The sequence below is a fragment of the Clarias gariepinus genome, chromosome 27 (assembly GCF_024256425.1).
Source record: "Clarias gariepinus isolate MV-2021 ecotype Netherlands chromosome 27, CGAR_prim_01v2, whole genome shotgun sequence".
NCBI classification, from domain to species: domain Eukaryota; kingdom Metazoa; phylum Chordata; class Actinopteri; order Siluriformes; family Clariidae; genus Clarias; species Clarias gariepinus.
Genome location: NC_071126.1, coordinates 18209088 through 18233256, shown reverse-complemented (window position 1 = coordinate 18233256; position 24169 = coordinate 18209088). Strand labels below are relative to the sequence as shown.

The 24169-nt window shown below is 37.4% G+C and overlaps 1 protein-coding gene across 1 annotated transcript; it reads right to left on the bottom strand.

Annotated features, from left to right (window-relative positions):
* Nucleotides 1-911: 911 nt before the first annotated feature.
* nrbp1 (nuclear receptor binding protein 1) lies at nt 912-23424 on the bottom strand. The gene is made up of 18 exons (XM_053489303.1): nt 22774-23424; nt 17039-17329; nt 16806-16928; nt 14323-14424; nt 11897-11986; nt 11741-11781; nt 11425-11519; nt 10072-10155; nt 9890-9948; nt 9701-9796; nt 9328-9460; nt 7880-7967; nt 7676-7726; nt 6355-6490; nt 5867-5920; nt 5679-5742; nt 4694-4749; nt 912-3097 (listed from the first exon to the last, which is right to left on the bottom strand). The coding sequence occupies exons 2-18, from the start codon at nt 17279-17281 to the stop codon at nt 3002-3004; spliced, it is 1611 nt and encodes a 536-aa protein (XP_053345278.1). The 5' UTR covers nt 17282-17329; nt 22774-23424; the 3' UTR covers nt 912-3001.
* Between the last annotated feature and the right edge of the window lie 745 nt (nt 23425-24169).

Below are 24169 nucleotides of genomic sequence, written 5' to 3'. Positions count from 1 at the left end.
CTTTTTTTAAACAGACCCTACATTTCTTCCACTTCTTCTTTCACATGATCTCATCACACAAGGTAACTACTGAAATTAATTCATGCAACAATCTTAGGTTTTCTCTCTCTCTTTCTCTGAAGTGCGATTCGAATCTTTTGCCAGGATATCAATCCTCAGCCAAGTGGGCCGTCTGTCTTGCTTTTACTTTCTTTTTAAATCCGAGTTCGTAGAGTTCCTGAGTCTTAAATGACGAGTTTTGCTTCATACTGGTTTAAACTTTTAAACAGCATTATATATAATGTAAATACAAGCACCAATTAAAGCTAGGCCGTGTTCACACAGCTTACACTGGCTCCGAACAGAACGTCTTGTACACGAACGTTAGGAAATCAAATGCACATGCAGTTACGCCCTAAAAAAAACAAAACGTACTGTAACAGATTTAGTGGGGTTGAATCACTGCCTTAAGAATATAAATCATATCGTACAGAAGAACGATAATCAATAATCCACTTTAGTTGATACAAAAAAAAAAAAAAAATTTCCAGTCTGGTAGTCAATTTACTGGTAATCAACTTAATACGACTCATTTTAGCACCAATATGATTCGAATCATGTCTGTACCGCTACTACGCAGTTGAGTTAAACTGCAGAGAGAGACGGGTTTATGTTTACCTATGTCTCGGTCACATGATAAAATGTGTTTTTTTTTAACATGATAAGATGTGTTGAAAAGGGAACAGATGTTTATAGTTTGCAGCCGTTATAACGTAAGCGTTGCACATTTATTCCTTGAATTTTTCTTCGGGTCCATCGATTCTGCTTCCTCCAGTATACGTCAAATGTACACCGTGTATATGTGTGTATATGTTTGCACCCTTATAACAGATAGTTTAAGAACCGCTTTCAAATGACTCACAAAACTCAAGTTGAAGAAGTGCCGTCTTTATAATCAAGAAATAATGCAATCTTTTGTCGTTTTGGAAAAAATACATAAACAGGACTGAGCTGTAAAAGCAGTTATCAGCTACTCGCTGGTTTCATTTTTTTCCTTTGGAAATAAAACTATGACAGACGATTGATCTGAAAATGCCAGAAGGTCAAAACTGGATTTTTTTTTTTTTTTTAAGTTTTCTGGTCAGTGTGTACAGCACACAGGAGTGTGAGGTGCTTCTGAACAAAAGTGGCAACGGACTTTTTTTTTTTGGAGTACTTTGATTTGAAAACAAAAACCTAGATCAAAACTCCACAAAGTCACCTGTAATTTAAACGTTTTTTCTAAAACTCAATAATTAATGACATGATATCTTACCCGACCGACTGATTGACTGACCAACCGATCAAGGAATGCTAGTCTAAAGTTGATGACGACGGCACTAAAAGGCAGGAATCTGTTGACTTGTCACTTGTTCAGAAGCCCATCACAATCACATCTGATTGAGTGTTTTCATATACAGTATATGTGGGGGGTGGGGTGGGGAAATGCTTTACAAGTGTCCAGACCAGCACCATATGGACCTTTCTTTTACCTACTTTACACCTCCTTTACCTGCTTTTCCCAAACACCAGCGATCATGAAGAAACATTCCTTTGCATCTTACTAACACTCTTTTCAAAACCTTCAGCTGGTTTCACAGAGGAAAAAGGGGAAGAAAAAAAAAAAAAAAAAACTACCTCCTCAGTGGGCAAAAGCATGTTCATGTCCAACATCCAAGTGTTAGCAAAAGGTAGCTTGCGCGACTGATTGATTGATTGTTTTATCCATTTCAAAAGCAGCGGATCAGTGACCAAACACCGGCTGCCTTTTCAAACCAGAACCAACTCTTCGTCTGTAGAAGGCACATTTCAACAATTGGGAATTTGTAGATTAGTGAAAGTAGCGAAAAAAAAAAAAAAAAAAAAACTTTCAAAAACCGAGTGCCCTTTCCTCACGCGCGCAAAAAAATCAAAACACACCACTCATTGGTAAAAATATACAGCAAATGAAAGAAATTCATACATTCACAAAGAGTTGCTAAAACGCTGAGAGTGAAACACGTCTTGATTCCTTGCGTATAGAATGTAAATGATAAATAATCTACACCCTCCCCCCCTCTCCCCAAACACTGACAGCCCCTCCGTTTCACAGTATTGGCTTAAGTGAACTTTGCATTTAACCACAGTTATAGATAATTACAGTGAAGATGCTCTAAATAAGTTTTTCCCCTTCTTTAAAGCGCCCATATGTTAACGTGAACATTTAAAGCGCTCGTAACAGAATAAACGCCTAATCGTACCTTTGGGTTACGTTTGCCGCAGAGTTACGAAGAAAAGAAAAGAAAAAAACATGAATTTAAAAACCTACTATGAATACGAGATGCCAAATGATGGCTTAATGGCATTTTTTGTTTAGTTTCATGACCTTATTAAGTAGCCATTAAGTTATTGAAAAACTAATAATTGCACCTTTAAAAGCTAGAGCAATCTCCATCAGGTCACATGAGAACTTGAAGCAGTAAACGACTTTTCCTGGTTTCTTCTCATTTAAAGAGTAGGATTTGAGACCAAATCAAATACGCACATAAAAAATAAAAAAAAAACACCATCATAAAGGGCTTTTGCTGAAAATAAAACAGCAAAAAAAAAAGCCTGAACCATGACCCATCCCACATAGATACTGTAAGTAATAATAATAAACAAAGTAATAACAATAATAATAACAATAAAAAGAACACAGCTTGTAATACTGACTTGAACAAAAACTGCTGTTTCTCAGAAGCAGGTGGCTACACAGAGAGAAGTAAATGCACACAAACGTCAGGCAACAGTCTCGGCCACCTACAGCGGCGTGCAGAGCAACAGAATTGCAGGAACTGTCGTGTGAGCGCCCGGTCGAGGTCTTCTTATCCCTTAAAAAAAAAAAAAAAAAAACCTAAACAAACTTTCGCCCCGTCCTTCGAGTGATCAAGCGCTAGAGTCCTGTCCTGTGTGTGAGGATGAGGAGTGATGGAGAGCAGAGGCACCCGTCTCCACCCCTCTGCTACGAGGAAACGGTAACAGGATTCAGAGAGCCGTTACGGCTGTAGAACTTCGAGAAGGCCTCCTCCAGCACGGTGGCGAGGCGCGTCTGATCTCCCTGCGGAGACAAAGAGAGACAACAAATACACAAAGACATGGAGTAAGACGGAGTGGTGATGACCAGGAATAAAAGTGCAGAGACCAGGAGAGGAAACAGAAAATCAGCAAGTGAATATTAGTGCGTTTTTATTTCATTTATCCTTGCCTTTAAATTACCTTTAAATACCTTTAAAATCCGGAGTGACCGTAAATACAAACTGTGTAGAGCTGTGCAGGTTTGATTTAAAATTGTAAGCATTGCAATTTTTACTCTAATAGCACTAACGATAGTCTCAAGCAGCTATTTTTCTTCCTCTATATTGATTTTTACTAATATTCTTAATGTCCCAATCTCTGACAAGTTTTTGCCTAATGCTCCAGTTCAATAGGTGGCGGCATTGCACCAACACGTAGAAGGAGTGATGTTACCGCCAAACGTAATAATTCATCAATTTTATTGAATTTCAATTAAGAAGTTAAGGCTTAAAAAGTAGAAGAAGAACCAAAGAACAAATCTTTTTACCTCAAGAGTTTAGCACATGATTGCTGCTTAAAGAATCACCAGTGACTAATAACTATATTCGATTTACGTGATATTAATATGGATATAATCATTTGCGTATTTGAGGACACATTGAGGACTCGACAGTCACCTTTATAAAAGTGGCATTGCGACTGTCTCTAAAGGGATGGGTTTTTGTCTGCCGTGTACTGTAACTCCTTCAAACCCCACCACCTGCTACATCACAAACACTAGTTGAAGAGTAATACAGCTGTACATTAGCGGGAAAGACTGCTGATCTGTGCTTAAATCACATTAAGCAAAAAAAAATTTAAAAATCCCCTAATTTTTCTTTTACTGCCGTAAAAAAGTCTTTGCTTTCTACTGGATCATGAGACCAAAGCTCTACTTTATCAGCAGCTTTATTGATCAGTTTAATATGCTAAACAGATAATTTAAATGGCTTTACAGGATGTAACAACCACAACGATCAAAAAGAATGTAGAGACACTGATGTGATATGAAACGAATGTGCCAGAATGAGAGAGGGAACAGCGTGAGTGGGAGAGCCGGGCAGATGGTGTGGCACTGGTTTTCGTGGGAGAGCCAAGTTGGAGAGATGACTACACTCAGACAATTACATTACCAGTAAATCTCCAATGTACTGCATCAGGATGTCTAGCCTGTTAGACATTCCTCTAACATTTATAGCATTTTTATAGCATTAAAATTTATGTCGAACCATAATGTTATAATTTCAAACATTATATTCTTATCATCGTGCTGCTTTTAACTCTTAAATTTCTCCCTACATAAAAGATCTAAGTTCTACTGGTTTGGGAAATTATTCAATGAGATTAAATCTGTATATTTATAAAATTATAATTCATTTGTCTAGCAGCCTGGAGAAATGGCTGAAACACTGCATTACAAATCCATACTAAATTATGTAATATTTCAAGCCTATAAGATAGAGGTATGAGGTCATAATCAGATCCGAATGTGACACAATACAAATTAGATACAAAGGAAATAAATGAAATGGGATCTCGGTGGTTGCGGCGTCGCATTTATCAGAGGACAGGAAAAACCTGACAGTGCTGAAGAGCCTACCTCATTGATGAAGCCAAGCTGGACCAGCTCCACCGCCAGCTCCTGGACATTCTCGTCTGCGCGCGCACACACACACACAGACACAGACAGACACAGACACACAAATAAAGCCCCATGAGCATTAATGCAACACATTAATCATAGCGCTGTTTAAAAAACATAGACAAACATGAATTAAGCATTTTTCAGCTGAATTAAAATTATTCTCTAATAAATTGCTTCAACACTGATGGTAAGAAATGAGTTAAACTTTATGCTAAGATTGACTTTTTTTTGCAAATTGCACATTAACCAAAGAAAGGTGAAAGAAGGCGGGGTTTAGTATAATTTATATTATTAATAATGCAAGCAACTTTTTAAAATCTGCAATCAAGGAAAATATTTCACTTATATTTTTATTTGCAAAGGCAATATTTTTGGGGTAAAGAAATGCTCAAAGAAAAGGGTAATAAACTAATTAAATATCACCGTTTTGGTTGTAATTTATTAACAAGTTATAGCAGCGCAATGATTAAATGACATTGTGGATGGATAATCAGATTAGGTGACAAATTTAATCATCCATAAATGCTACATGAGAGCTATTGAGTAAATGTGTAATCAGTAATCCGATTTATCATTTCAATAATTAATAGATTATTCGAATATGAAAAAATTAAGTTGTAGCCCTAGCAACTTAGAAATAGAATTAATCAATTCACCAGAAATAAATCGCTAAAATAATTATTTATATGTTAAATTAATTAGTAAATAAAAAATACAGATTAAAAAATAAATATTTTTTAATAAGTCAATTAAAAAATAAATAAACAAACAAAAACAAAAACAACTGTCTAATTGAAACCATAATGCATGAGAATGAAAGCATTAATTTAAATCTGGGATTTGTGGCTATAGACTAGTATCAAAGCAGATATGGGCGGGGGGGGGATATTCTGATTTCAACATTGATTTGATCTGTAGATTTAAAACTCGTAGTACTTACTTGGTGCCAAATCACAACTCAAATGTCTGTTCAGCTTATCTTCCAGCTTCAGCAGCAAAGTCAACTGTTTAAAAAAAACAAAACAAAAAAGAGAGAGACACTTTAGGGACTTTGTCTAAACCATGACATGAACTGTGTGTGTGTGTTTGTGTGTGTGTGTGTGTGTGTGTATTGAGGAAAAACCTTACATGATGTTTTGCTCCTTCCTCCACAGGCTCAATGTTGCATTGCATCTGAAGCACCTTGAATAAAATACAAAAACTTGATCAGGACAAAAGGCCAGTAATTCACAAGCAGCGGTTTGACTACATTAAATTTGCTATTCATTAAGATGTTAGGAGCTTGGTGTTTAAGGGGTTGACAGTCCATTACGGTCATGGCTTCAGTACAAATTAGTAGACTACACAGTTTTCCTCTCATAAAGTATCTTGACCTCAGAACATGTAATAAATTGTTAAGAACTGTTTTATATATAAACCATTTTATATATACACACACCACATCTCAGTCGTCTCTTTGTAATTTTAACCTTGGTATGGTAAGTCAACAAGGTGAAAATATCACCACCGCTGTTTTTCATAAGTGGCACAACTTTCTAATCTTAAACACGATCTAGGGTATAACGACACTGATATCATCTAACCCTAACCCTGCACCATGTCCGTGTTTATCTCACCTTCCTGGTCTCGAGTTCTGCAGGCTCTGGCGTGGGTGTTTTCACAGAGGGTGGGACGATAGGGGACTTCACTGCCTCTTGCTGGGGCTGTTGAGGGCAAGGCACCCCAAATGCCGTCAAAGGATAGATCCCGTTTCTAGACACGGGGAGAAAAAAGGAAGAGAAAAAGGAAAAAAAAACAAAAAAAAAAACAAGACTTTAGCTTACAGCAGGTCCAGGTATATATCACAGCACTGTCAATTGGTCAGAAGGTAATGGTTAATTTCAGTAGCACAGCTGCACATGACAACTACAGGGCCTTCTTAACATTTATGAAAGGAGTCTCCGATGTCAATGCATTGGAACAATGGTAAAGTTTAAGTGACTTAAAGTGTCTTAAACCTCTACAGAACAGAGGAACTACATTTTGTAATTTCCCTGCAACATGACAAGCTGTGCCTTTTATCTTACTCTTACTTTCCAAAAAGTAAATGACATACAGACACATTTATTACTGATTTATTTACATTCATGTAATATAATAATGCAAGTGACAAGAGGAGCTAAATTGGATTAAATGAGATTGTGTGCTTATTATTATTTAGCTTTTTGTTGCAAATTTGTCACTTTTAAAATGATTGTGATCATGAAGCAATTTTTGATATTATATAACGATAACCCGAGCAAATACAAAATGCAGTCTTTAAATGATAATTTCATATATTAAGAGAAAAAAGCTGCCCAAACCTGCCTTAGCCTTTGTGAAAAAGTAATTGCCCTGAATGGCCAAAATAAATAAATAAAGTTTCGGAGTAGCCTCGTCAAAGTCCGGACTTAAATCTGTTTGAGATCCTTAGACAGTTCATGCTCAAAACCCTCCAATTTTGGCTGAACTAAAACAATTCTGCATAGAAGAGTGGGCCAAAAGTCCTTCTCTGTGATTTAAAAGACTTTATCAGTTATCGCAAACGCTTGACTGCAGTTGTTGCCACAGAGGGTGGCAAAACCAGTTATTAGATTTAGGGGGAGGTTCAGTAAGTTTTCACATAGAGCCAGATGGTCAGGCTTTTTCCCCCTTAATAAATGGAATCAATAACTGCATTTTTGTATTTACTCGGGTTATGGTTGTGCAATATTAAAATTTATTTGATGATCGGTCTTAATGAAGTAAAGATTCATGGCAAGCTCCAATGGCATAAGTGAAATAAAACACTTCAGGACATGCTGTTTTTGAAAAATAATCAACTTCAGGGGGTTTAAATGAACTCAGCATCATCACACCACCCCCAGTAACAACATACATAGTTTATTTTTTACCTAACTATTTTAACACGGTTCTCACCTCACATCTTCCAGGAACTTGTCAAGTTCCAGTGCAGGAAACTGGGTCAACCTGGAGGAGCGGAGATGTGCATATAAAGTTTTACTCAAAACATAAAAAAAAAATAAGGATGCTATTTCGTCTTTCTTTACAGAATCATATCATCAACCCATGCTGCCTAACCTCCTGATTAAAGGAGCGTGAGAGAGAGAGAGATAGACTTACTTTAGCTGCACTTCCTTCATCTCCATGATCACACGATTGGGGTCCATGTTCTTAGTCATTTCCTCAAGAGCATTTTCAGGGATCATATCTACAACAAACAGCAGATTCATAGATTTGCTTTTTTTGAAATATTAGTATTTTTTGGTCACATGCCATGCAGTGCATTCAAAGCTATGATAAAAGAACAATCACATGTGAGACAGCGAGTGAGTTTGAGCGAGCGAGAACACAATCAATCACCAGGAACCACCGAATATGATACTATCACAATTCCTAGAAGCTGATTCGATTTGTATTGCGATCACTATTTTATAAATGTCCCAATTCGGTATAAACATCTTTTGATTTTGTTACGATTCAAAATATATAACTCGCTCCTAACACACTGGCTACCACTTGAAATCTCCAATGATTTCGTAAATAATGATAAGTAGTATATTTTCTAAAGAGAATGTGAGTGGTGCTTGCTGTGCTCTAGGCAGTCAATGTACATTCCACCTTATACATTGTGTGAATGTGACCCTACCTAACTGTTATCTCTCCTACTCTTCTGCTCTCTCCCTCTCTCTCTTTCCCTCTCCCTCTCTTTCTATCGAGCTACACATGTTGCTCCTGAGCTGCCAGGGATCCAGACCCCCTCTGCCCTGTGGACCTGTCTGACTCGTCCTGGTGTCCCGCTTCTGGTTGGAGATCTGGTCGCATGTGGTGACTAGGGACGGTTCCACTTTACTAAAAAGACTTTCATAGTCTCACTTTTCACCCAAATGAGAATGGGTTCCCTGTTGAGTCTGGTTCCTCCCAAGGTTTCTTCCTATTACCATCTCAGGGAGTTTTTCTTCTTGCCACTTTCGCCATCGTCCTTGGCTTGCTCATCAGGGACAATCTGATCATTATGATTTATATACGTTCACATCTCATACAAACTTAAATGATTCTTTTGATTGTGTAAAGCTGCTTTGCGGTCATGTCAATTGTTACAAGCGCCATACAAATAAAATTGAATTGAATAGGCCTCTGGGCCTTTTATAATGAGAGTCTATGGGATCAGTTGCTAAAGTGCTTTAAGGCGTGGCTTGACAGCTTCACAGTGATCCTGAGAGACTAATTGGTTGCCTTAGTAAAATGAGCCCACCTCCATGTCTCCATGACAACAGTTAGGTTCAATTTCAAAGTAACTATGGAAGTTACTAAATCATGGAATGCAACTGTGAACATTTCCTGTTTCAATGGGGAGTACCTTTACTATTATTAGTCAATGGGGCAAATTTGGGTACCTGTTCTGTCCCAGGAGTACAACTTGTAACCTCTTTCGGAGAATGTTCTGACACAGCTTGCATGGCTCTTTTTGTATTAAATTCTTGCCCTGTGCTAGAGTCCATTTAAGTTAGTCTTAATGTTAAGTCTATGGGATTTTTTTTCCACCTATTTGTCCAGAACATTAGACTCACGCTGGTGACTGACGATGCAGTGCGCGGCCAGGAGCTTCAGCTGCGGCACCTCGAACAGCGCCTGGTGGAAAAGCAGCTCTCTAGCTGTGGGCCTCTTACTGGGGTCCACCTCCAGACACTTCTGAATAAACTCCTGCAGATTCACACACGTTCAACAGCTTAGACACCATTCAGATGTCCAAAGCACAATTTTATACATGTGCATGCTTTGTATGAATTAATTTAAAATAGAAAAATCTTATAACATTCTAAAAAAAAGCTACAACAAAATACAGCTATATAAAATACTCGATGCCGGAACTAAAGAACAATATTAGGCATGCACTGGTATTAATACTGGTATGAGGGAATGTGCTCGTGTGAAAGATCTCACTCTCTGCAGGGGGTCCTCTAAAGACTGGATGGCACTGTTAATGGCTTCGGGTGACACATAGGACGACTCTCCGTTGCTAATCTCCAGCACGGCCATCTATGGACAGAGAGAGACTGAAATGAAACAAACAAACGACCGGAGACGGCTTTTCCACCTGACCTTCCTAAACGAACAGCGCTCTTCGCTTACCTCCAAGGCACACATCCCAAAGGAATAAATATCCACAGCTGTGGTGACGTTAGCAACAGCTGTATGGAAGCAGAGATAAAATACTGTTTGTACCCGTTTACTGGACATTGTACAGTACAGCTAACAATAAAAATCAGCACTCGTCTATTCAATCTGTTGAGAATGGGAAAAAGGGCCCTTGCCTCCATATTCTGGTGCAAAGAAATGCAAACACTTCTGTTCCTCCCGACATGTTTTAACATGATTGTTAATGGTGTCTGGAGCGACTGTGAAGAATAAAAATCACTGTATTAATATAAAACAAGATATCTCGAATACTCATCTCATCATATTTACTAAATGGGTCATTATAGACTAGTTTCAGTTTAATTCAGCAGATAACATTGATGATATTTTTGTTTTTTATTAAACATCTATAGAAGAATCCTCTAGTGCAGGGCTCCACATCATCAAATTAGGAATGCAATAAAACAAACATTACATTATGGAGTATATATGTTTCCTAACTTGAAATAAAAACATGTTGTACTCATTTATAAATTGATAAGTTTCGTATTCTATTTGGAGATTGTTACTACAATCCTGGCCTGAGGTTAATGTTAAATGTAAGTGTTTTCCTTTTGTTAGTTTAATGTCATAGTTTCCCCGTCGTCATGACAATGGTAACAGAAGCGCACAACGTCGGTGTCTGCTGTCAGTGTATATTACGTCACCCATTTGGTGAGGATGTCTCGAGCCAAATATGCAAAGAAAAGGTCATTGTCTCTGTCTACCAACCACACCCTTTTTTTGTGCCAAAAAAAATCAGGTAGCTGATTAAAGTCAGATTGTACCATTTCTCACACTAGGCTGACTGTTCACACATGTCTCATCTTTGTTATTTTAAATTGCAAAGAATTGTGACAAAAAGGGACTTTCCCTGTTTTTTTTGCCCTCTTTCTATTTTAGTTTAAACAATCCCCCCCACAAGAAGGGCTTGTTGCTCAGCTCTGCTATTTTCTGTAAGGGTGTGTCTCAGCAGCAGATAGAGATAAACACAGAAACAGTATGTTTAGAAGAGGAGTGAAAAAAGGACTGTTAAACATAACTTTAAACCTAAAAAAAACAGTGGGTGTAATTGTAAATTGTTTGGCCATAAGGAATAAACCATTCAAGTTTGTTCACCTAGCTTTACCACACCAACCCATCAATGATTATGTCACTAAAATATTCTGTACTTGTTGCTGGTTTACAGTTCTTTCATGTCCTGGTTGTGACTAAAGCCAGGACCTAATCGATTATTGATGCATTTTTATTCATATAAAGATAGTGTATATCTTTTTTCTGCAACAGTCTTTCAGTATTGCTATAAGGCTCTACACAATCAGTATCTTATTGCATCTGATATTTCTCAAAGTTGGCAGCAGGAAACACTGAACACATCCTCACATCGCTTTTAACTTTACCAAAACTGAAAGTGTGACACTTTTTTTTTTTTTGACACGTTTGCACTGCAAACTAAGCATCACTGTTCCACAAGCGAGGGGTGGTTTTACCTGAGCCGATCTTGATGAGGCCATTGTGCTGTATGAAGATGGTATCACAGGTCAGGTTCCCATGGATGATTGCGGGCTCACATGAATGCAGATAACTGAAGAGACATTAAAGGAAAAAACAGAAAATAAGTTAACAAGAAGGGCACATGTGTGGTATTTGCTCTCTGCTCCATGAGAAATTAATGAATTCTTTATAACCCGTCATGAATATGAAATTATATTATTAAATACCACTTATTAGTTATTTTGACAGTAAATACTAAACAAAAGAAAACACGTTTAATACAGTAAAGAAATGCACATGTTGGAAACTGACCTTAAAGCAGATAATATTTGAGTACACCAGCGTTTCCATGCCTAATAAAAACAAGAAAAAAAAAAGTTACAAAAATCTAGCATGTAGATTTCAGCACACAGACAATTATTATACATATATTCACTTTATCATTTATATTAAGTGAAACAGATATACCTTTTCATTCATAGTCTTATGGTTTTTCTTTGTCTTTTTCAGAAACTGCTTCAGACTCCCTGAGGACATGTACTCGGTTATAAAAATAACCTGATGGGAAAGAACGAAATGTCATTTCAGGGTAAGCTCCAGCCCAGAAATAATACAAAAACAACATGCAGCTCTTAGAAATATACAGAACTGTTTGTAAACGTATTATTGTTAATGCGCTCGTTCTTCTAATACATCAGCGTTTCCACGGCAACAGTTCACATGCACAGAGACCGTTACGGTGGATGCTTCACAGTATCTAGAGCTAATAATAAATGTACAGGCATGTGTAAAACTTAGTACGCCCTCTCTTAATTTTGTGTGTTTTTATGTAAAAACATTAAAATCATCTGATCTTAGTATCACGCAAATACAACCTCAGATAAACAACTTTTTTTTTTACGGCGCCATTATTTATTTGAACAAAACTAACAAAAATAAAGCCCAAAAAAATATATAAATAAAAACATGTAACCAATACCAAGTACCACCTTAATTGCAGCCAGGTGTCGCTAATCATCAGCCCTTGATTAACAGATCTTCAGTAGGTGTGAAGCCTCTATAAAAGCAGAAGTTTTGGCAGTTTTCTGCTTTGGAGCTTTCAGGTGCGTGTTACCACAATACCAATACGGAACAACATATAAAGCAATGGGCTTAGAGAAGCAAGTGTTACTGCACGTCAGTCTGGAAAGGGTTCACCCCAAGGTCAGGCCGTGTAATACTCAAAGACAAAAAAACCCCAAAAAACAAGCAATACATCTCAGACCCTTCAGGTCTGACTGAGCGTGCTCAATATTAAAATTCATGATGGCACGATTAGAAGATGACTGAACAAGAAAAGTTGCAAGGAGAAAGCCTCTTCTGTTTAAAAAAAAACATAAAAGCACTAAAGCTTGGTCGAAATCCAGTCATGCAACAGGACAATGATCTAAAGCACACCAGTAAATCTACATTTGGCTGAAAAATAAAACAATCAAGGATTTTGAATGGTCTATTAAAAGTCTAGATTATTTTATTTTTCAACCCAGGTGAAATGCTGTGGCGGGACCTTGAGAGAGCTATGCATAAGCGAAGGGACAAAAACCTCAATAAACTGAAGCAATGCTGTAAAGAGGAATGGACCAAAACAATGTGAGTGACTGATAAAAGTCATACAGGAAACGATTACTTTAGTGATTGCTGCTAGTCAATTCAATTTTATTTGTATAGCGCTTTTAACAATTGACAAAAGAATCTTTACACAATCAAAAAAATTTAAGTGTTAAAGGTGGATCTATTTATTTTCATGCTTCACTTCATTTTTCAAACAGTGAAAGGTTATATGTTGTCCGTCTGAGTATGTATTTGCCTAGTACAGAGACCTTGAAAATACTGAGATGATTTTTATTATGTTTTTGCAAACACACACATACAGTAAAAACTAAACAAAAAAACTGATAATTTAAAAAAAGAGATATTAACTTTCACGCAAAACTATATGCTTGTATTTTTCTGTAAGGTGACAGTATTTAACATTTATGAAAGGAGTCTCCAGTTTTAGAACTTCAAAGGAAGAGCTCAAGATTAGGGTTAGTTTGAAGGACAAAAGTTATATTCTCTTGGTAAATAGATTGTTTTGTTGTATTCACTTCAAGAGAGAGAATAAAGGACGGACTAGTAAGAAAATCACGGTTTAGGGAACCAACTTGTTTCTTAGAGACAACTTTACATGTTCTATAATTAGATGAGAACCATGATCATAAACATATCTGCCATGGTAAGAAAAAAAAACAACAAGACAAATAATAAAAAAAAATAAATTATATATATATAAAAAAAATAAAAAAAATAACCCAGTGGCTAAACTTTATAACACTGACATGTCCTCCATTATCATTTTCATAACAAGATACCAATGAAGGTCAATGCAACCAGTGTAATATCTTAGTCTAGAGGTTCAAAAATAAAACTGTTTTTTAATGTAAACCACAATTTTATCCTGTACAGTAGCTTCATTTTACGAGACGTTCATATTGTCAGTGGGAATATTTTGAACGAATAAAGTATGCATTAGACTAAGAGTAAATATGCAGACCATACGCTATGTTATAAATAATAAACACTTATTTTTTTCCTCTTACAAGTTCTTTACTTTTCTTGAAATTTTTATATACATCTCTCATACCATTCACTGAAGACATTAATTTAATGTTCTATTCTCATCTTAAAGCAAAGTAAAGCTTAGGCATGACACTTTACCAGCTCTACAAGCCAAATTTTGTCTCTGGGAATTTTATGACTCGGATCACACCTCTAAGTTCTGAGTTGAACCAGGTATTAGACTAAAATAATCTGCTTTTAACCAGATCTACACTAATCCGGCTTTACAGCATGTGAGGCCTCACGGGGTCACTTACTCTGGCTCGGTTCTCCTTCACGTCCGCCCAGTACTTATGGAACTTCACGATATTCAAATGCTCCAGCTGAATCAGGTTATCAAAAACTGCTTTCACTTTTTCCTGAAATGAAAACATATATAATTGATTTTCTTTACTTGTCTGAAACATGTAACCTTACAAAGAACATGTGTAGTTTAAGCATAAAAATACAAATTTCACTCATAATATGACTGTAAAAACTGGTTTATGTCCATTTAAACCACTAATTAAGAGTAAAGCCCATAGCTTCTACACATAATCAATAAATCTAAGCTCAAAGCATTCTTAAACAACAGTCTATATAGTGTGTAGAATGATAATAAGCACAGATGTTACATCACTCTGCTTTGTTTGCCTGTACCTTCATTCAGGTTTACCTTGTTAGCACATGACCTAGTAGGCATGGTGCATCTGTTAGTCAAGGTTAAAAACCCTAGAGGCAAAAACATCGGTGCAGTTTGTGGGTTCTTGAAATATGCGGCAAAAAAAAAAAAAAAAAAAAAAAAAGCAAGTAGTACAGTGAGACGTGCCAGAACAGAAGCACAGTCATCATGTCAAGGTTGCATTCGTATAACTGGGTGAGGGGGGGGGGGGGGGGCGAAGGTCTGTTCACACTGCAGTCAGGTTTATTCACGACTAAAACAGCGAGCTTATCAGATAGCGGTGGGGCATTCCACACATTCCAGCTCAACATTTAATCCATTACTGAGTCGATTTATTGTGTTTATTTAAAAGTGCAGGATGTGCTTCTACAAAGCGGATGTAATGTGTGTGTGTGTGTGTGTGTGTGTGTGTGTGTGTGCACAGATGGCTGAATAGACGAGCTTTACTAAACTGCACTGAAAGCAAAACGATGATTAAGAACGAGTCCAGAGGGAATGCGTTGTGAAATATTTGGGGAGTCACATTGAAAAACTCAATGATGCACTAACCGTCCAATCATACACAAAGACTAAAGTGAGAAACCGTTACTATTGATAGTAATGTCACGGCATAAGATATAACAGGATCGGCCTGTGAGTAAACGCTTTATAATCTAAGTGTAGTACAAAAAAGTTAACTTTTAGTCAAAATACCTATATATTTAATCCTTGCTAGATGCTAAGAATAGAACTGAAGTAGGGAGCGTCTACAAACTGCATGATCTGGGCAACTGTGTAAAATTCTATAAAGCTTCTATAAAGCTTCTATAAAAGACATCTACATTGGAGCAAATCTAACATTACTTGAGTATTAAAATACACTATGGACAAATATACTTGCGCTATACCTGCCTGCAAAGTCTACTACGCACAACCAAAAAATACACATGACCTTTAACGCAACATTTTTATTTATTTAATATTTCTATTAATTTCACATTTCAGAGATCCAACATACTAACCTACTTACCCGTGTATGTAGAGTAAGATAAAGTTAAAAAAAAAAAAAAAAAAAACATTAAGAACTCTCTCGTGTACGAAGATGCCACTGTTTGTCAGAGCACGTAGCCCTTCAACCTTTTGCATTACTATGTTTAAATACATATATTTAGGGGTCAGGATTGTGCAATATAGAGCAACACATGCTTTTTTTTCCCCCAGTACAACCTAAGCAATGTGATAAACTGAATTTTATTTCATTTTAACCAACTATACAAACTGAGCAAAAGGAAAAGGCAAAGAAATAGCAAAGATTTATATGATCGGATGTTTTTATGGTTGTTTATGCCAAGACCAAATAATGTTAATAATATACACATTTTGAGAGTTAGACATTTTTGTGACGTCATTCCCATATCCCAGCAGCACAAAAATTTACACGTTTTAGTAATGATAACTTGTCCTACATGACATATCAAAAATGCACATTTTAATTCCTGAAGCCGCTGTGTTCACTGCCTCTCAGTTGCAAAATAAACAGTCATAGGATCGGTAGTGAGAGAGGAGACCGTCTGCTAGTAGTCACTCAATCATGGATGATGTCGTTCTCCTGGACAAATAATTAAGAGGGCGGGCAATTGTACTGGACCCATGTACCCTTTACGTCAAGATACACTTAATGTGTGGAGAAACAAAGAATACACGTGATTTATTGACATTTTATAGCATCTGTATTTTATTAAGGAATATTGATCATGCACATGTTTAAATGAGTGAATTATTGTGAATTAAATTAATTATTAAGTGAGTTATTCCCACTGTACTAGACTCTATTCTTGCTATGGAGAACACAGCTCGATTTTGAAAACAATCTGACCTTATCTCATCTTATCCTAGATTATTCAGTTTAATAAAAACCTTTTCTACATACAGTTTATCACAAACTGATCAGGCCTTTGTTAAAAATATATTTATCATCAGAATTTTTCTAACCTATTTTTTTTTTCAGCCACAGAAGTTAATTATAATTCACAGAAAATAAAACTTTTTCCTGTGGTTAACTTCTGTCCCATACACATATCTGTATGCGTTCTTTTGTACCTCTTGCAGCTTGAAGTTCTTCCTTTCGGAGAACATGACCTCATTCCACACCACCTCCACGCCTTCCTCTGTGTCCATGGCCAGGTAGGCGTTGTCGATGCCTGGAACATTTCTCTGGTTGACCTTGAATTTAAAAAACAAACCAAGAATCATATTTATTTATTGTGTTCTTTTCTTTTCATTATGCCACAAATATTTTTGTTAATTTTTTAAACATAGTCATGCTGCTGTACCTCTTCTCTACGTTTCTGCCAGCGTCCACACGGGCTCTCTTCCAGAATCTCGGACTCGTCTTCACTCTCCTCTTCTTCGTCTTCAGTTGCTGTCGTGGGGGCTGGTGGAGCCTGCGTTACCGTGGACACCGGGGGGGACACCGACGAGACGCCTTGAGCAGTCGATGCGGTGGCCGCTGCCTCGCTCTTTGCCTCCATGGTGGAAGTCGGTGCTGGAGCTTGTTTTGCTTCTCCTTCAGACATCGCTGATGGATAACCGCTGGCTCGGCCGCAAGGGTGGGTGACCGAAAACTGCGGAGGGAATTGCACAGATCAGGGAAGTACTTCTCGAGCAGCTTTTCAATCTAATCTCCATTTAACGTATCTGTACTGAACAATAACAGTAATGAGTTTACTGGGGAGAAGAAAAAACTTTGCAAAAATAAGGGCAGAGACCAAATTCTTTCAACAAATTCTTAAAAGAAAAACGTTTTTAAAATAGTTTTATAAAGGCACCAGTCAGTGATGTTTGGAAAAAGCGACCTGTATTATTTATAACGTTTTATAGACAAGACCACTTCTAAAGAGAATTGGTGGCCTTTATAACATATGGAGCCCTTAAAGGGCAATGAGTATGGGGAAAAAAAAAAAAAGTGAAAAAAAAAAATTTGAGAAAGAAGAAATTTGAGAATTTTTTTTGTGGGGCACATGGAACACCGCCCAAAAAAAATAAACAGGACATGGTACCCGAGTCATCAGGAAGGGGAGTGTTACGATTCAGTCCAATGAGACGAAGAAGATAATATTCGGATTAGAGTTACATGTTTTTACTAGGAGCTTGCCTTTTCTGCATTTTGAATTTCTCAATGGAAGATTGAGCCGGAAGTATGAATCACGTGTTCTCGAATTTCTCTCTACCTCTTGTTCAATGAATCAGTGAGTCATTTCAGTTTAACAGAGTCGTCCCCTCTCGTTCATTGTCTCATTTCCATCAAGACGGATTCACTCCTTTCTTGTTCATTGAATCACTTCCATAGAGACAGATTTCTTGTTCGGCAAGTCAGTAAATCATCTTGGCTGTGAAAGACTTACTCCTTGCTTGTTTAGTGAATTATATGCACTGTGACAGATTCACTCTTTTCTTGTTTAGTAATTCAATACATCATCTCTGTTGAGACAGATTTACTCGTTTATTTTTCATTAATTTAAAAAAATCATTTTGGGTGTAACAGATTCACTACATTTTTGTTCAGTGAATCGGTGAATTATTTCCGTTGTGACAGACAGATTCACTCCTTTCTTTTTTAGTAATTCTGTTAGTTCTTTTAGGTAGTGACAGTCACTGCTTCTCTCGTTCGGTAACTTGATGAATCATTTTTTTCATGAAAGATGGACTTTTTTTCTTGTTCAGCAAATCAGTGAATCACTTACATCCGGAAACAGCTAGCTAACTATGAGATCTAATACGCTACGTGCGCGCAGACTCGTTACGTAGTTCCACTTTGAAGTAATAGGGCTCGCTGAGTCCCGGTTTGTCGACCATTGTTTTGGAGTTTGGAGGAAAAGTGTTTTTATAGATTTCAGAGACAGCAGAAGGTATACAACGGACACTGTTGTGTTCCGCTGTGTACATCTTCTGCGAAGTTCAACAGAACTTTAAGTTTTCACAGTTTTCCTTCAGATGTGGACCTTAGAAAACGGTGGCTTGTGAACATACGCCGAGACGATTTTTGTCCTACCAGCAATTCTAAGGTTTGCAGTAAACATTTTAGCAGTGATCAGATTATTGAACCACAAACACCAGAGGCACAAAAAAAGTTAGTAACTGGCGCTGTGCCAGTGCTTTTTGTCTGGAATGATTGCGCGGTTAAAGCATCGCGGTCCAGTGTGTGGGAGAGGAGAGAGAGTGAATGGTGCCTCATTCTACTTCATTGACTTGTAACACAAGGCTCGAACGCAGACTTCCCCTGACAGCCTGTCTTCATTTGATAATGATAGCAATAACACAAGCACATATGATGAAAATAATTAAGGCATTCCTGTTTGTTTACAGTTAGCTAACAGTTAGCACTGAAAGTTGATTAACATTAAATGTTGCTTATCTTCGTAACCGTGTATATACGGGGCTGCGTATAATTTAAAGCCTTTCTCCAGCTTGCTGGATGGGGCTTTGATTGTTTTGCAAATACGATGCACGTCAGTAACGTTAATCCGTGGGAGATCCTGGAGACAGCGGGTGTAGAACATAGCCATTGCTAAACCGGAACTGACTGAGCCTCACTGAAAAGAACGCAGAAGTAGGTGTGCAAGTAGCGGATTAGCTGACTAGCTCAGATATGACATATTTAAATTTTTAAGTTGACCTAAAACTATCTATTTCTATACAAAAAAGAGAAAACAAAAGACAACAAAGTGCACATGCATATTTCATCATTTACTGAATAATAGTTTAAGTCACTGGAGCATTCTGGTTAATACTAAGCATCGTCCTGAATCAGTCTCTGTATCAGAGATTTAAATGGGTCTGAGAGATTTTTTAAGGGTCTGAGATAGAAACTTTCTGTATTTCAGTGCAAGGAGTTTTGCTAAGCTCAGGAAAGAAAAAATTTTACAAAAAAATGACTCCTGACTATTTTTATATTGCCTAAGAGGCAATGTGAATGGCCAGGGCAAAATGAACTCTCAAGCCAGAAATAACAGCCAACAATGTCACTTTCACAGAACCGTGTCCTTTATGTCATAAAAATTAGGTCTTAAAATGAGGACTACAAGGAAGCATCGAGCACAACGAGCAGACTTGTAATGTGCGCAGGCAGAAAAGATAAAAAAATAAATAAATAAATCAGATTCTCCGGTGCATGTTTCAGGATGTTTTGATTCACGCTTTGCCTTCCAGATAAATGCAGAAGAGTTTTAAAGTCGCGGCGAGGACGTTACGCTGCCTGATTTACATTCAAGCTGTTTCACTGGTCGAACTCGTTCCTCCTACCCGTGTCTAACTGTTCCAGTCCAGGCAGAGCACTTCCGCTTCATGTCTTTCTGTTCTCCTACTGTTGCTTTAACATACCCGGCTCACGCTGCAGCTCATGAGAGGGTCGATGATTACATGATGACCTCATTTAGGTGTGTTTAAAGACAGGGCTGGGAAGAGTGTAGTCAGCTAGACATCTCTTAAATCATCCGGGGAAAAAAAATCTAGTGACTTTTAGAGCAAACAGTAACGACTGTCAGGTTTGAAATGGTTTGACAGGCATCTTTTTCATTGTGCTATTTCTAAACTCACATAATGAGTCACGTAACTAGAGCTGATTATAACGTTTGAGTTAGAAACGACTTAAAAGACTGGAAAAAAAGTAAAAAGTAAAAGATTTTGCAAGGAAGAAGATGTGATGTGGCACTTTGTAGTCAGAGCAGAGTTTAAAACATGGAAACAATTTCATAAATGAATCCTCATCAGTGCTTTCAATTTTAAGCACAATGTTACTGTTATATGACTGCCTGATATTTCGTTCCATCCTGGAGAGCATTTGTCGTTCATATTTTAGTTAGCTCTGACCGAGCAATCTGATCGGACGAGAGAATCCAATTCCACGAGTGCGGATAATTAACCGTAACAGCACCGGGATGTTTAACCAGATGTATCACTCCATGTCACAGGTGTTCTACAGTCGTTAATTACACTCACAGTCAGGTGAGAATAGGTCTGTACGGTCCCCAGTACTGAGGAGAGAGCAGCTGCCTGCCTGTCGTCTTAAACAGCACTCTCAATAATTACTCCTTAATAATTGCTTCTAAGCAGTTCTTAATCACCTTTGATTTACCCCTCAGGCGAGTTGCAAAGCTAACTGACACGAGGCTGAATCCTAAATGACTTGGTGTGTTGAACAAGGGATAGCATAGCGCACTAGCTTTCTATTAAACACTATTTAGGATTCAACCCCAAAACCCAGAAGTTAATGGAACTGATATTCTTAAGCGGAATAAATAAAATAAATATAAAAAGTAACATCCAAGGGTTACAAGACTGTCCACCACTTGCAAGGTAAGAATTTAAAACTGCTTTCACCCATTAGTAGTAAAATACACTAATTCAGCCAGTCACAGTTTATTAGTTCCACTAGGTGCGAAAGGATAACCTTTATGGACAAAAAGTATTTAACCAAACCTGCAATGATATCATATCCAAACACACATACTTCAATATGAAGTCGGTCCCCCTTTCTAACAGCTTCCACTCTTTTTGGAAGGCTGGCCAGAAGATGTTGGGAGTGTTTCTGTGGCAATTCGTGCCCATTCATTTTGCAGAGTATTTATTAAGTCAGACGAGAAGGCTTGATGTTGAATGAGAAGGCCAGGCCCGCATCTCCGTTCTAGTTCATCCCAAAGGTGCTTGATGGGATTGAGTCCATTACATCATGTCTTTATAGCCTTTGCTTTGAGCACTGAGGCACAGTCATGTTGGAATAGGAAAGGGTCTTTCCCAAACAGTTGCCACAAAGTTGGAAGCATAGCATTGTCCAAGATGGCTTGGTAAGTCTTAAGACTGTCCTTCACTCTGGATAAGATTGAAACACCTAAATTCAAGAATTAACAGATTTGGCCAAATACTTTTGTCCATATAATGAAGGTTGGTGGAGTGCAAAAATAAAGTAATATATATATATTTTTTTTATAATCATAATCTGTTGATAAAAGTTTGTTGTTTGGGAAACCACTGTATAATAGCAATATCCCATTCGAGGAAGCGCTGTTGTGCTGGATATCAGCACATCACAAGAAAAAAAAAAAAAGGCAGATTGCTGTGGTGATAACAGATTTGGCCAAATACTTTTGTCCATATAGTGCTCACTCTATATGACACTCCATCACTCCATATAAATCTATACTACATTACTGTATACCACTCTATATTATATCACTCTATATGATATGATTATATACTAGCTTACTCTATACTATAACACTCTTGCTATATCACTCTATACTATAATGCTCTATACCATATCACTTAAAACCATATGACTCTATATCACTGCCTACTATATTGCTCTATACTATAATAGTATGCTATATACTATGTTACTGTATACCATATCACTCTATAGCCCTCAATACTATAGCGTTTTATACTATATCCCACGAGACAATATAGCATAGAGTAACATAGTATAGAAAGTGACACTGTATCGAGTGATATAGCATGGTGTTATAGTATAAAGAGATATGGAATGATATAGCATAGAGTACTATAGTAGACACTAACATAGTATAGAGTGATATATTGTATAGAGTTATATGGTATACAGTAGCATAGTGCTGAGTGATATCACTCTATAATGCTCTATGGTAAATCACTTGATAACATAATCTATTTTACTGTATGTCACTCTATACTATAACACTATGCTGTGTCACTCGATATGATATCATTCTATACTATATGTCTATATTTCACTTCATACTTTAACACTATGCTGTATCACTCGATATACCACATTACTTTGTATACTGTTCCACTCTATACCATATCACGCTGGATAGGATCTGACGTCATTTTATGTATGACGTCATCGGGAGACTTCTGTAACAAGTTGAAGAAAAACTCAGGAAGAATGAAGTACTGAGTATGAAGCCAGGCTGAGTGAAGGAGGTTATATCAGCTACATAAAAAAACTAACAATCAAATGAATCACTGATAATAAAGTCAGGTGATAGATACAGTGTTGAATGGAGAGTGTTTAGGAATCTTTCCTCACCTTGTTTAGGGGGAGATGTGCGGTGTCCTGTCGCCAGCTTCAGTGTTCCAAATGTTCTCCTTAATACATCCGGTTACACACACAAAAAAAGAAAGAAAAACGACAAAAACACGCCAGACACGCCGTTCTGCAGGAGCAGAAGTGTGTTAGCGGAAAAGCGGCGTTTCTGCAGCTGCGCAGAAGGGGCGTGATGGGGCAGGCTAGTCACGGCTAGTTATGCTAGCAACACTGATCCGGTTCACTTAGAAACAACCAAATTAAACCCTGCTAATCTCCGGAAATGCTCTTGTTATAAATAAAAATATACAAGATTAATCAGTCAAACTAGTCACTACACACTGAACCTTATTTTGTGAATCTGAGCTGAGGCTAGTTAAAAGAGCTAATCTCCCAGGAGCTACACACCATGCTAGCTATTTACACCGACAGCGTCTTTCTTTATTTTTATTTCTCTGCTTTAAACACCAAACTGACAATTCGACAAGAGGTACAGCGTCTTCAAAAAAAAACTCCCAACCTGTCGACCTTCTTATGTTAAATTATTACTGAAGTCGAAATGCGAACGCTACATATAAATGGCGACAAGACAGACATACATAGAAGCGAGACCTTCCGCCGCAGCCGTTTTCCCACCCGCATTCCGCAGAAACCCCGCCTCCTCGAACCTGATTGGTCATCCGGTCTAAGAAACCGTCAATCTAAGTGCAGAGCAAAGACAAGGTTTGGTATAACCAGCCAATCATAACCAAAGGCGAGAGATAGCGTTCTAATATAGGTAGGGGAAAAAAACAACGAGTCAGGGCTGTAGGGTTATTCTTCTACGGGAGTTACGGTTTAGGGGTTGTGTGCACAGCGTCATCTTGTGTTTACTTTACGTACTGCAGTATTTACAATATAAATGTGCTTAAAATGCAAAATATAGTACATATTATTTAAATGTATTTTGCAAATGTTTACTATTTTATGTGAGAAAAACATTGTTTAATTGTTAGGTAGAAAAAAAATATAGAAATCTTTTATGCTTTTCATTTGGAGATTGATGTACATTAGACCTTTACATGAAATACTTAATCTGTTTTTTTTTTAAATCAGAATTTGTGCATTATGATAATTAACCTATAGATTATAATTAAGCAATATCTCACTCATGTCATGCTGTTGTGATGAATATCAGCACATCTCTCCTGTGGCGAGGGTGCAGCACCTACTTCCACCCCTGCTGCGACCGACATTTAGTGTAATTAATGCTTGTAGAACACTTGTGGTGTGGAGTGATACATACGGTTAAACATCCCAGTGTTGTTATACTGTATCACCACTTGTGATTGATTCCCTTTTGTCCAATCAGATTACTCAGTTAATATTTTGCATTTTAATGTAATGTAATCTCCCTTTC

Bases quoted from the DNA above. Each gene is read 5' to 3' on its own strand.
- nrbp1 (XM_053489303.1), bottom strand. From the start codon at position 17,281: ATGTCTGAAGGAGAAGCAAAACAAGCTCCAGCACCGACTTCCACCATG. The intron at 6,491-7,675 runs GTGAGAACCGTG...CCCCGTGTCTAG, and splicing joins AAGTTCCTGGAAGATGTGAG to AAACGGGATCTATCCTTTGA. The intron at 5,743-5,866 runs GTAAGGTTTTTC...TTTTTTAAACAG, and splicing joins AGGAAGGAGCAAAACATCAT to TTGACTTTGCTGCTGAAGCT.